Source organism: Fringilla coelebs (assembly GCF_963513975.1).
Source record: "Fringilla coelebs genome assembly, chromosome: 16".
NCBI lineage: Eukaryota > Metazoa > Chordata > Aves > Passeriformes > Fringillidae > Fringilla > Fringilla coelebs.
In genome coordinates, this window is record NC_140042.1 from 923,579 (window position 1) to 935,937 (window position 12,359).

The 12,359-nt window shown below is 48.9% G+C and overlaps 1 protein-coding gene across 6 annotated transcripts in view; it reads left to right on the plus strand.

Moving 5' to 3' along the window:
* The window catches only part of ARHGAP17 (Rho GTPase activating protein 17), a 42,101-nt gene that overhangs the window by 15,518 nt on the left and 14,224 nt on the right, over positions 1-12,359 (plus strand). For all 6 annotated transcript variants that reach the window (XM_084216223.1, XM_084216228.1, XM_084216225.1 and 3 more), the window contains exons 2-10: positions 1,759-1,798; positions 5,377-5,481; positions 6,744-6,820; positions 7,897-8,008; positions 8,211-8,287; positions 8,964-9,075; positions 9,731-9,799; positions 9,953-10,034; positions 12,137-12,264. In XM_084216223.1, coding sequence (XP_084072349.1) covers positions 1,759-1,798; positions 5,377-5,481; positions 6,744-6,820; positions 7,897-8,008; positions 8,211-8,287; positions 8,964-9,075; positions 9,731-9,799; positions 9,953-10,034; positions 12,137-12,264 — 802 coding nt within the window. The remainder of the gene's footprint in view (positions 1-1,758; positions 1,799-5,376; positions 5,482-6,743; positions 6,821-7,896; positions 8,009-8,210; positions 8,288-8,963; positions 9,076-9,730; positions 9,800-9,952; positions 10,035-12,136; positions 12,265-12,359) is intronic.

The window sequence follows — 12,359 nt, forward strand, 5'->3', positions numbered from 1 at the left end:
CAGTGAGAAGAAAATCTGTTCTTTTTTAGAAGTTTGCTGCTTCCATGATTAGCTGGCAGAAGGAATTAGCATCCCTCGAAGCTGCAGTTGGATGGAAACTTCAAACTGGTCATACCTGTAATTCCAGGGAGACAGAGGTTAACTCCAGGGAGACAGAGGTTAATTCCAGGGAGACAGAGGTTAATTCCAAGGGAGCCAGGTCCCTTTGATGGTTTGATGCTTTGCCCTGTGCAGAGAGGAGATGGGCTGTGCTGCTATCACAGGCTTGTGTTCTCTCTTTCATGGTTGTGATCACTGAAAAACAACATTATTTAGTGGCTCTTTCTTGGCTTCCTTATTAAAGGTGGAATGTGGGCCTGCAGGAAGGGTGAGGTCTTCCCTGGCTGCACTTCCCAGCCTGACATCACCAGCAGGGGCTGTTCTGCCTCTGCCTGGCCTGGCCCCGCTCCTGCTGCCACCCGGGGCTGGGGACAGCATCCCCAGGGAGCACACCTGCATTGTCCCACGGGGGCTTTGGGCCCTGCAGAAACCACATCAGTCAGAGAAAAATGAGTACAATTAGTTTGCACTTCACAAAATGATCCATGGAATGTGGGTAACAACGTTTAAACTGGGAACAAACTTCTGCTGGCACAGTGCTGGGCCACTTTCACTGCAGTGGATGGAATATCCTTGGGAAAAGGAAGGGGAGACCAAGCTGTGTATGACTCTGAAGTTGTGTGGAAGCTCTGTTCTAATGTTTGAGGGGGTTGAATTAAAGTTGAGGTTGCAGCAGAATGGGTTATGCAGTGATACAGTATAAGTATATAAATAATAAGGATAAATAATTGCTTTCTAACAGGATGTAATTTCCATCGGACGAAATATTTCTGTTTGGGTGGGAGAAAAGTTTATCAATCTTGTCTGTGTTTTCCTCAACAAATAAATATTGCAGTGCTGTCAGAGTATTTCAGCTGCTTTTGTCTGAGTCTGGCTGAGGCTTTGAGCTTTTGCTTTATTCTGGCATTTGATTATTAAACACCTTATGGTTCACGACTAGTTGAAGCAGATAATGTGCTGTAAAACTGAAGTCAAATAAATGCTTTAAAAGCATCAACCCAAACCTGGAGGAATCTTGTCCTTGGAGGCTTTTGGCACGTTCAGCTGCCGAGGGCTGCTCAGGAGCAGGAGCTTGCAGTGCACGCCGGGGTTTGCAGTGGGGTATTTGACAGATTGCAGGAGCTGATAAAGGCTGGAGGAGCTGAGGGACTCTGGCAGCAGCAGGGGAAACTCTCAGAACAGGAAGAGTGTCCTGGAGTCCCTCCAAGTGCTCCCTGGTGTAGATGTGCAGTACCGGTGAGCAGCAGGGAGGGAGAGGTTGGGGAAACTGAATTTATCTTTATTTTATAGCCTGGCTGCTCTCCCCACTGCTTCTGAGGGGTAAAGCTCGGCAGTGCCCCAGCTCAGAGAGAGGATGCTGCTCCCCTGCCTCTCTCATGGCTTTAAACTCCTGTACAGCCAGGGGCAGTGGCTCAGCTGCCTTTGGGTTATTCCATGTGCAGCTGCAAACACCATTTGGGGCTGGTGCCGTGGGTTTGTGCTGCAGGCTGGGCACTCCAGGGGTGTCAGGGTTCCCAAACCCCCTGGACAGCTGAACGTGGTGCTGTGTGCAGTCACGGGACCACAGCTGGGAGCTGAGCAGGTTTTGTTGGAATTGAGAGGCAGTCTGTGACCCTGAACATGCCAGTTGTCTGACATTGGTCTTTTTTCCTCCCTTAGGGCTGAGAGAACAGAGGTGCTCAGTGAAGACCTGTTGCAGGTATTGTAACATGCTTCATGTGTATTTTTTTTAATGCTGTGATGTGTGAGCCTTCTGAGGTGTGTGGAGTACCTGATGTGGGGAGAGGGACTGCACATGGCAGGGATGGAACCCTGGGTTTTCAGCACCTGAGAAAATGGGTACATTTTGAGTAGAAAAAACTCAGATTTTGAGTAGAAAAACTCAGTTACTTCTGTTTCTGAGTGCAATCACATGGCTTGGTAGAGTGGAGGAGGAACCATTCCTGCTTTTAATGAGATGAGCAGGCCTGCTGAGCCCAGGAGCCATTGGTGCTGGTGATGTGCCAGCCTGGCTGGGGAGGATGAGGAAACCCTGCTGGGCACAGCTGGATTCTGTCCTCACTGCTCTCACCTGGACACATCAACTGGGCCTTAAGAGAAGTGGCACAAAAATCATCCCAACTGCTCACTCATGAAGTCTGTTACTGCTTGAAGGGAGTGTACAAATGCTGCTTGTTTAGCTGTGATACTTGTTCTCAGATTTGTCATGCTGGCATCGATTTGTTTGCAGACCTGTCATCTCTGTGCAGATTTATCATCTCATCGTGGTGGAATTTAAACTGCAACTGTCACATTAGCAAGGGTGACTGATTGCACGGAGCAGATTTGCCTGCAGACTTGTCCCACGTAGTTGTCTTCCTCTGGTTTCTCTGTGAAGGGTTTGTGCAAGGAGCACAAATCAGCGAGGGAGATCAGGCTGGCTGCTCCTGGGACTCGAGTGTGGGGTGGTTTGTGGTTCTTTACCAACACCTCAGCCTGAGCTCAGGCCTGCAGCTGGAGCAGGAGGTCAGGCAGGTGATGGAGGTGCCTCTGGTTCAGAGCTCTGCAGGTCCAGGAGGCAGCTGAGGGAGTGTGTCAGCCTTCAGACATGAATTCAGCACAAATACCCAGAATTACAGAATGCCAGACTGGTCTGGGGTGGAAGGGACCTCAAAGCCCACCCAGTGCCACCCCTGCCATGGCAGGGACACCTCCCACTGTCCCAGGCTGCTCCAGCCCCGTCCAGCCTGGCCTGGGACACTCCAGGATCCAGGGGCAGCCACAGCAGCTCTGGGCACCCTGTGCCAGTGTAATGGTGACCTGAAATATTTCACCCCCTTTTCAGGGGGTTGCTTTATTCAAACTAAAAATACCTTCCCCGCTTGGCAGTGGTGTTGTTCATTTCTGAGGAGGTGTGCAGCTCAGTGGCACAAAGGCTGTTAAACACCTTGGGAGCCTGTGAGAGCCCAGCTGGTTTCTTGCTTAGCTGCAGAGTAGTAACAAGAAGTGAAAGCCAAAAGCTCTGCCGCTTGTTGCCAAAAAAATTTTGCAAGCAAGGCTTTCCCAGGCCCCGAGCAGCCTGGCTACACCCAAGTGGAAGAATTTACTCACTTGTTTGTTTGCTCTTGGGGGCTTGAGCAGGGGCAGGAGGCTCTTATCTAACCCACGAGTTTGGAAACATGGTGCTGCTCACTTCACAAACATGGCTCACAGTTGGGCTTTTTTATATTTAGCCCGAGCTTTGCCACAGGATTGTTACAGCTTTTTTTTGTTCTGTTTTCTGAAGGGTTGTGCTCCATTTGGAGTGTCTGCTCAGTGTGTTTCATCGGAAGACAAGGGCTATAATTCAGTGCTCAAAAGGCCTTTACAATAGCCCTGCTTTCTGGCAGGGCCCCGTGGCAGATAATAAAGCAATTGTGTGATGTTCTGTATCTGGGCATGGCCCGAGGGGACAGACAGCGTGGCCCCCGGGTCACATTGTCACTTCAGAGGTGGCTTGAAGGAGATGAATGCCCTTTGTGGTGTCCTTGCCATCTCTGCGCTAGGGAGCAGAGCAGGGAGGAGAGGGCAGGGCTGTGAAAGGTCCTGTTCTGCTGTCTCATCTGCCCTCCCTGCAGCTCAGGGGGCCTGGAGGGAGCCCTGGCAGTGTGTGTGCCACAGAGCTCCCCGAGGAGCCCCAGCCCCGGCAGGGCTGCCTGGCTCGGGCTCTGCCAGGCTCTCAGGGGTGCCCCAGGGTGGCACCTGCTCCAGGGTGGCACCTGCACAGGGGTGGCACAGCCTGTGCTCAGGGCTGGAACTCCTAACTGCCTGACCTTGGAAAGTGAATTCTTCTCTGATTAGAGGATGGCTTAGAGTGTGCTGGTGGTGTTTGCTCCCTGGGAGGAGGGCAGGCCCTGGCACAGGTGCCCAGAGCAGCTGTGGCTGCCATGGATCTCTGGCAGTGCCCAAGGCCAGGCTGGACAGGGCTTGGAGCACCCTGGCACAGTGGGAGGTGTCCCAGCCATGGCAGGGGTGGCACTGGATGGGATTTGAGGTCCCTTCCACCCCAAACCATTCCGGAATTTCATTTTGAAGATAACACAAGAGAAGTGAGTAATCTTAGCTGCAACAATAGAGCACAAACAATACCTGCTTGTTCATTGATCTCATAATGGACTTCTCCCAAGTGGGCTGAATTTTGAGTTTGTTGCTCCACGCTCTGTAGATAAAAGGCAGAGCCTTGTGCTCTCAGAGCAGTCTCTGGGCAGTTTCTCTGCAGCTTTTTCTACCCTAATAGATTTTTACTGATCATTTTGAGCACTTCAATTTGGGTTCATTTTGCCCTCCTGAAAATATAATAAAAGTGATTTTAGAGCTGTATCAAAAACTGGAATCTGTTCAGATTATTTCTACAGATGAAATCTACTTTTTTTTTTCCCTCTTGCTTTTTAAATAGAATCCATTCCAAAGGGCCTCCTGTTATTCTTGGTGAGTCATCAAAATGCAGATAAACAGCATTCTTTGGGTGCTGTGCACAGAGAGCTCCGTGCCATGAGCAGTTCTGTCCCACTGCTCATCACTGTGTTTGTTTTTGGTGTTCTTTAAAATAAAATAGTCCAAATTCTTTGCTTAAAATCCCTTCAAAGAACAGTTTATCATCTATATATTTGTCCTATTCACAGGCTGTGTATTAAGCCATTCTTGAATTAGATGCTGATAAACAGAACTCTTGTTTGGGCTTTGACTCCTGTTTTTTAATTCCATATCCCATTTGAACTTCTGTCATCTCTCCCTGGAAATTCTGTTTTGCTCAGCATGTGGGAGCTTTGTCCTTGTGTTTAACAGCCAGGGAAGGACATGCAGGAGGAGCTCTGAGTACAGGTTTGTACAGTGGGAAGGAGCTGTCAGATGTGTCTTCAGCACCTACTTCTCAAGGTCACTGTGAAAATTACCAGTTTTCTCCCTAAATTAGTGTCTTAGGTACCTGCATGTGCCATTCATCTCAGATGCCAAGTGCCACCCTGATTCCCTTTTGCAGACATGCCAAGCAGGGCAATGCTTTTTCCTTTTCCCACTTTCCAGTGCCATGAGCTGGGATTGAATTTCTGTGCCACCGAAGAGAAAACCAATTTCAGTTTCCCCCCAAGCGTTTTTGCCGTCAGGCACTTCTGCTAAGCAGCTGCACTTCTTGTAAGCTGGAGAATTTGAGAAATCTGCAGCCCAGGGCAGCGTGTGGTACAGGGGGAAGGTTTTCTGCTGAGGCCAGGGAAATAACTTCTGTTTTTGTGTTGTTTTCTCTCCTCCCCTCTGGCCGAGCAGATCGAGAGGCGCCTGGACGCCGTGAGGTCCGTGTGCCACCTGGCCCAGAAGAGGCTGATTGCCTGTCTGCAGGGCCAGCATGGCACTGACCCTGACAAGAGACACGTGAGTACAGCTGGCAGTGCCACCGGGGCGCCACAGCTCTGCCAGGGCAGCCAGGGTGGCACAGCTCTGCCAGGACAGCCAGGGCAGCCAGGGTGGCACAGCTCTGCCAGGACAGCCAGGGCAGCCAGGGTGGCACAGCTCTGCCAGGGCAGCACAGCTCTGCCAGGGCAGCTCGCTGCTGCCACTGGTGACACTGTGGTGACAGCCCAGTGACAGCCCAGTGCTACTCCAGTGACACCCCAGGGAAACCCCAGTGACATCCCAGTGACACTCAACCTCAGTGACACCCCAGGGAAACTCCAGTGACACCCCAGTAACACTTCAGTGACACTCAGCCTCAGTGATACCCCAGTGACACCCCAGGGAAACTCCAGTGACAGCCCAGTGACACTCCAGTGACAGCCTAGTGAAACCCCAATGAAACCCAAGTGACACCCCAGTGCCACCCCAGTGCCCAGTGCCACCCCAGTGACACCAGTGCCACCCCAGTGAAACCCCAGTGCCAGCCCAGCCCAGCACAGCCTGGAGCAGCTCAGCAGTGCCAGGTCACTTGGTGTCCCTGTGGGTGCTGGGGACTCTCCTGCCCCAGCCAGGGGAGGTGATTGCAGCTCTGCAGCTCTGCCCCAGCCAGGGGAGGTGATTGCAGCTCTGCCCCAGCCAGGGGAGGTGATTGCAGCTCTGCCCCAGCCAGGGGAGGTGATTGCAGCTCTGCAGCTCTGCCCCAGCCAGGGGAGGTGATTGCAGCTCTGCAGCTCTGCCCCAGCTCCTCAGGTCTGGAGCTGCCCTGGGCCCCTGAGCTGAGCTGCCTGGAAATGCTGTTCTGTGCACATTTGGTTCTGCCCTCCTTGGCAAAGCTGTAGGTAGGTTTGCTTAGAGCATCAGAGTCAGAAAGAATTCACATTCACACTTTCCTTTTATTATTACAGACCTGGAGCAGGGGCACCCAGGAGAGAGAGGTGACAAGCTGGGTGCTTAAATCTCAGCTTCAGGCTGTTTATCTCTCCTTGGCAGTGGCTGAGATGTGCTTTGGGCCAGTCATTCCAGCTAAAACTGAGAAGAAAGTGCTTTTCAGAGAGTCTGAGAACAGGAGTCTTGGGGCTTGAAACTTTTTGTGACTTGGCATTTTCCTGGAGTCCAGGAATGAGCTGTGTTTGTGTGATAGAAACCATATGGAAGGGGAGCAGAACCTGAGAGGGGATGTGCTGGGGAGGCTGGAAAGAGTGAGCAGCACTCAGCTAAGCACTGTTCCTTCTGTTCCACAGAAAAAACTTCCTCTAACAGCTCTGGCTCAGAACATGCAGGAAGGATCCATCCAGCTGAGTGATGAAACTCTGCTGGGGTAAGTGTTTGCCTTTATTCCCTGACTTGCTGTCTGACATCTTATTGCCTGCAGGGCTCTCATTGGAGCCTCTGGGTGCACAAAGGCTGGTTTCAATCTAATAAAACTGAATATTTCTAGGTTCTTTCTCTAATCCAAAGGGAGAAACTGTGAGCAAGCAGTTTTTCTGGAATGATCTGGGGACAAGTTTTAGGCTGAATTGCAATCCTCTGGAATCCTCTGCTGTCATAAAAGCTTTTAAAATGGCTTTTTTCCTTGGGAGTTAGTAGAATGACTGTCTCCATTTGAAGTTTAAAATGTTGTGTATTCTACAATTAAGCTGCATTTTTATTTTAAACTGCATTCTGCACGTTTGAATTGATGGCTTAAAATAATGTCAATTTGCATTAATGGCTCCTAGTTCAAAGTAGCCCAGATTTATCTATCCTGGCAAAGTGGTTATTTGCAATTAACAGGAAAGTGACTGAAACAAATGAGCCTCCCTGTGCTGAATTCCTGGAGCCAAGTGGGTTTTGTCATTGCTGGTGGGAATTCTTATGGAGACAGTGTAGAATGGCCTTAGAAACCCCTGAGAACATAAGAGGACCTTTCTGAACCACTGCAGGAGATTTAAACCTGGATCAAAATCTTACAGAATAGGGGTTTTCCTGAGAACAAGCATAAAATGAAGGTCAAGTCATGGGTTTGGAGGCTGAGCTGCTGGGGATGGGATTGCTGGGAATTAGGGTGTTAAAACCTTCACATTAAAGGGGCTTAGGAGCAGGTGAAACACTGCATTGAGCAGCTTCTCCTGCATCTGGGAGATGGAAGGATGGGCTTGGAAATAAATACTGACTTCTGTGCCCTCAGGGCTGCTGTAATCACCTGGATGTCTAAAAGCCTCCAAGGTGTTGTCATGGCTCAGGAATTCAGAAGAAGAAGGTTTAATAGCAGCACTTGCCTGTCCCAGATTGCTCCAAGAGAGCACAGAGCAGTTGGGCTCAGGCCACGAAGGGTTGCTTTGCTTTCTACAGCACAAAGCTTTGCAAAGCTCTGCTCTGCCTTCAGTCCTTCTTCAATTTCTGTAATTCTTACAGGAAAATGCTGGATACCTGTGGGGATGCAGAGAATAAGCTGGCAATGGAGCTCTCCCAGCATGAAGTACAGATTGAGAGAGAAGTTTTAGACCCACTGTGCCTGCTGACAGAGGTGAGACAGCTCAGCCTGAGAGGAGAGCACATCTGGATTGATGCATAAACTGAGCAAAAGTGGTTTGTCTCAGTGCTGATATTAAAAAACTGCTTTAAGGAGCCCTGTGTTGGTGGTGGAAAGTGGGTATGAAACCTACTACATGTAATTTGTGACAATGCACAATTTAAAACTGAATGTAAGCCCCCAATTCTCATTTCAGACAGAGATCCCAAACATCCAGAAGCAGAGGAAGCAGCTTGCAAAGCTGGTGCTGGACTGGGATTCTGCAAGGGGAAGGTAGGAGAGCTCTTTAGTTCCTGGCTGCCATTCTGTCCATGTGAACTCTGTGCTGGCATCTCATGGCACCTGCTCTGCTCTGGGGCTTGCTCCTGAAATGCTGCTGGGAGCAGGCATAGGTGAAAAGAGACAAAATTACATTTCAGTTACACCAGAAGAGGATCCATGACTCCTAGATCCAAACAGAATCAGGAGTTCAGAGTTCTTACATGCCTGTATGCAATTGGGAAAACTCTTCCAGTTTCCAGGTCATACAAGTGTTTAACTTAGATAAGGAATCCGTGGAGTTCTCAGCTCAAAGAGGGAGCAGGAAGCTCCCTGTGTAAGCACACCAAGAGCTTTTACAGCCCATCTCCTTGGGAGGCTCCTGGGTCATCCAGCTCACCCCTGAGTGTCCTTGGATGCTTTTACACTGCCCTGAGAACTGGGGGAGCCATTTTCAGCATATTCCACAGCCGTGGGATGGGGCAGACACAGGATCCCTGGGGTTTTTGTAGCTGCTGGTGGATTATGTCAGCATGTCGTGACTGGTGTGCTTGGAACCTTCTGGTTCTGTTGGAAATCCTCTGGAACTGTGGGGATTGTTTCCTGTAGAGAGAAACCAATTCCAAGGGAGCCATAAATGCAGATTTGTGTTGAATATTGATTCTCACAGACTGAAACTTTTCTTCCCCAGATACAACCAAGCCCACAAGACTTCAGGAACAAATTTCCAAGTGCATCCTTCAAAAATAGAATCTCTTAAGGAAGAGATGGATGAAGCTGGAAACAAAGTGGAGCAGTGCAAGGTAAGGACAGGATGAGTGTCCTTTCCACAGCTGCCATGGAATTGCCCAGTTGTGCAGCTGCAAGTCATGTGGCTGTGACAGTGTCTGTCCTGGGGGCATTTTCATGCCAGCTGATCTCTGGATTGCCGTAGTTCAATGAGGAACTCCATCCAGGGTGTTTCTAAGTTGGGTATTGGACAATATTTTCAGTTTCAGTCTGAGCCAGCTGTGTCCTGGCCATGAATGAATGCTCAGGGTGTCTGGGTGCTCCAAGCCATGGAGCAGCTGTGCAGTAGGAGGCACCTGGAGGAACCTGAAGCTGGGCCCGTGACACCTCTGAGCAGCTCACATTCACTTTCACTTCTCAACAGCAAATGCTCCATTGAGTACTGAGAACTGAAACCATTCTTATTAGTACTTGTCTTTGAGTGCTATAAATAACTGGGCTGAAAGGCAATATGTCCTTGACTGAAGGGGGCAAAGTGCTTTGCTGCATAAACCAGAGTTGAGAGTCTGAAATCATTTTGAAGAATTGATTGAAGCTTGAAGAACACTTGGATCAGAGCAGGTGCATTACAGCTTCTTAGTTCAAACCTCCTGCAGGCAGAATAAACCCAGTCAGTGTGTCTGTCTGATTGGAGCTGAGTAACTGCTGTCCTGGTTTTGTTTCCCCCAGGATCAGCTGGCTGCAGACATGTACAGCTTTGTGTCCAAGGAGGGGGAGTACGCCCGCTGCTTTGTCACGGTGAGTGCTGCCCCGGGGCTCTGGCTCTGCACAGCTGGCACACACACTGGGCTCTCACAGGTGACATCTGTGTGCTAAACCTTTAGTCTTGTCTTATGTGCTCATCAGAAGCTAATGCTCTTTTTGTTTTTAAAATGTGGCTTCTGTTCTCAGTTATTAGAAGCACAAGCAGATTACCATAGAAAAGCATTAGCAGTCATAGAAAAGGTCCTACCCGAAATTCAAGCCCATCAAGGTAAAGTAACCTGTGCTCTGGCTGATGCTTCTCCTTGCCTGTGCCACCTATGCACAATGTTCTCCTCCTCTCTCTCGATTCTCTTGCATGCAGACTGATTTAATAAGGCCATTTTGATCTGCTTAACAATTTTACATTCCTGAGCATAATTCCATCTTCCTGTTCTCCAGAGTTCTCCAGCCATGTTTAACACACTAATCAGATATTAATTAAGGATCTCTCTGGTACCCAGGAGGGTAAAGGAAGGATTTTTCTGTTTGGTTACCTGTTTTCCTTGTGCCCTTTTGCTGAGTCACAGCTGGCTCTTCAGGCCGATGGAAGTGTCGCTGTGATTTGGTTCTTGAGTGATGACAGGTGATTATCAGGAAAACTCCATGGATTTTAAGGAGCTTGATTTTTTTTTCCTCATTTTGTGCAGTCCTCTTCCCCAGTGTGCACTGCATGCAGGGAAACGGAGAGTTTGGGTTCTTGTGCTGATTATCAGCTGTTAAAAAATTGAATTGTACAGCTTCATTTCTTCCCTAAGAAGAACTGGAACTGCTGCCAAGCTTCCACTGCCAGGGGACTTCAGGTGTATCACTGATGATTTGGGATGAAGATGCACTGTGTGTTCTGGAAACTACTCTCCAAAATATTGGCTGTGCTGTCCCTGAGTCTTTGGAGCAATAGGTGAACAGAGTCTGAGGGAAAATCCAATCTGAGCTGAGGCAGGCTCAGGTACCTTCTGCTGATGAAGGTTGTTAAAGATGAACCAATTCAATGCATAAATCAGTAGGGAAATGGTGTGGGATATCTGTACTCTGTGGGAGAGGAGGTGATGCTGGTACAGCAGCAGGGCTCAGCAGGGCTGTGCAGAAAGTTCTTTGTGAATCTGGCTGCTTGAAATTTGTTATTTTTGATGCAAAGTTGGGATAGGGCAGCCGAGCAGCAAAGGCTTCAGAACAGACTGGCCTCCCTAGAAGGTGGCTGGGAGTGCTGAATGTAGGAATTTCTCACCTTGTGTTCCTGGCAGCAGTCTCAATTAGAATCCCAGAAAGGTTTGGGTTCAAGGGACCCTAAAGCCACCCAGTGCCACCCCTGCCAGGGCAGGGACACCTCCCATGATCTCAGGCTGCTCCAAGCCCTGTCCAGCCTGGCCTGGGGCACTGCCAGGGATGGGAGCTGGGACTCTGAGCAAGTGCTGAGCTTTCTTTTCCTAATGTTTGCTGTAGTTTGCAGAGGTTGGGAAATGTCTTGTGCATCTCATGGCGTGTTAATGAATGAGAGGGACTGAAACAGGACAAGGGAGGTGATTGATGTGGTTTTGTAAAGGAAAGGGGTGAATAAGTCCTTTGCAGAAACACTTTGCCTTCAGAGCACTCTTTGAAGTCCTCTGAAGTTTTTGTCCTTCTTGGCCTCTTTTCCACATAAAAGAAATAACACATCTGTACTAACAATAACCTTTTACATCTGCATTTTTTCAGTTAAAGTAGCAGAAATGGATCAGAACATAAATTATAGGAAAGAAGAAATTCACATTCAATTTGGAGAAATCTGTGCAAATTGGAGTTAAACAAGAGTCGAAGAATTAAATTGAAAATTTGAATGGTATGGTGCTGGGCTGTTACCATGGTAGTTCTGATGTGATACCTGGGGCTGTTAACATCCATTGTAATTTGCTGATTTAAGGGATCAAATTTAAGGAATAAAACAGCTCAGTTTTTATTCCCCTTAAATACAGTTAAGACCAAAATCAGCCCAGGTCATGCAGTCTGCCCAAAATTTTCCTCACAGATTCTCGCAGAGCCAAATCAGCATTACTGGAACATGCAGCCTTGTGCTGGCACTTGTTGAGGTTTGTTATTTATAATTCCAGTTATACACAGAATTTGTATGTGGTATTCCATCCAGAAAGATGCAGAAGTATTTTTTTCTTGACCACCAGCAGCCTCATTTTCTCTTTGCTCATGATCCAAGGGACTTTACCAATCAAGGGCTGTAAAACTCCTGCTGTAGTCTGAACATTTCTGTGCTGTACTAGAGGCTTTCTTCTCCTCTTGCCTGGCTGTGATTCAGGGGGTTGGTAGATATCCTGCTCAGTGTTTTGATGCTCTCCAACTTAGACAAATGGACTGAAAAGCCAGCTTTTGGAACTCCCCTGGAAGAGCACCTGAAGCGCAGCGGGCGGGAAATCGCGGTTCCCATCGAAGCCTGTGTCATGATGCTGCTGGAGACAGGCATGAGAGAGGAGGTGGGTGCTGCCAGATCCCAGCCCAGGAACGGGGGGAAGAGGGCCCACTGAGCCCATGAACTGGGCTCTGTTTGTTAGTATGTTGCTTTAGTAAT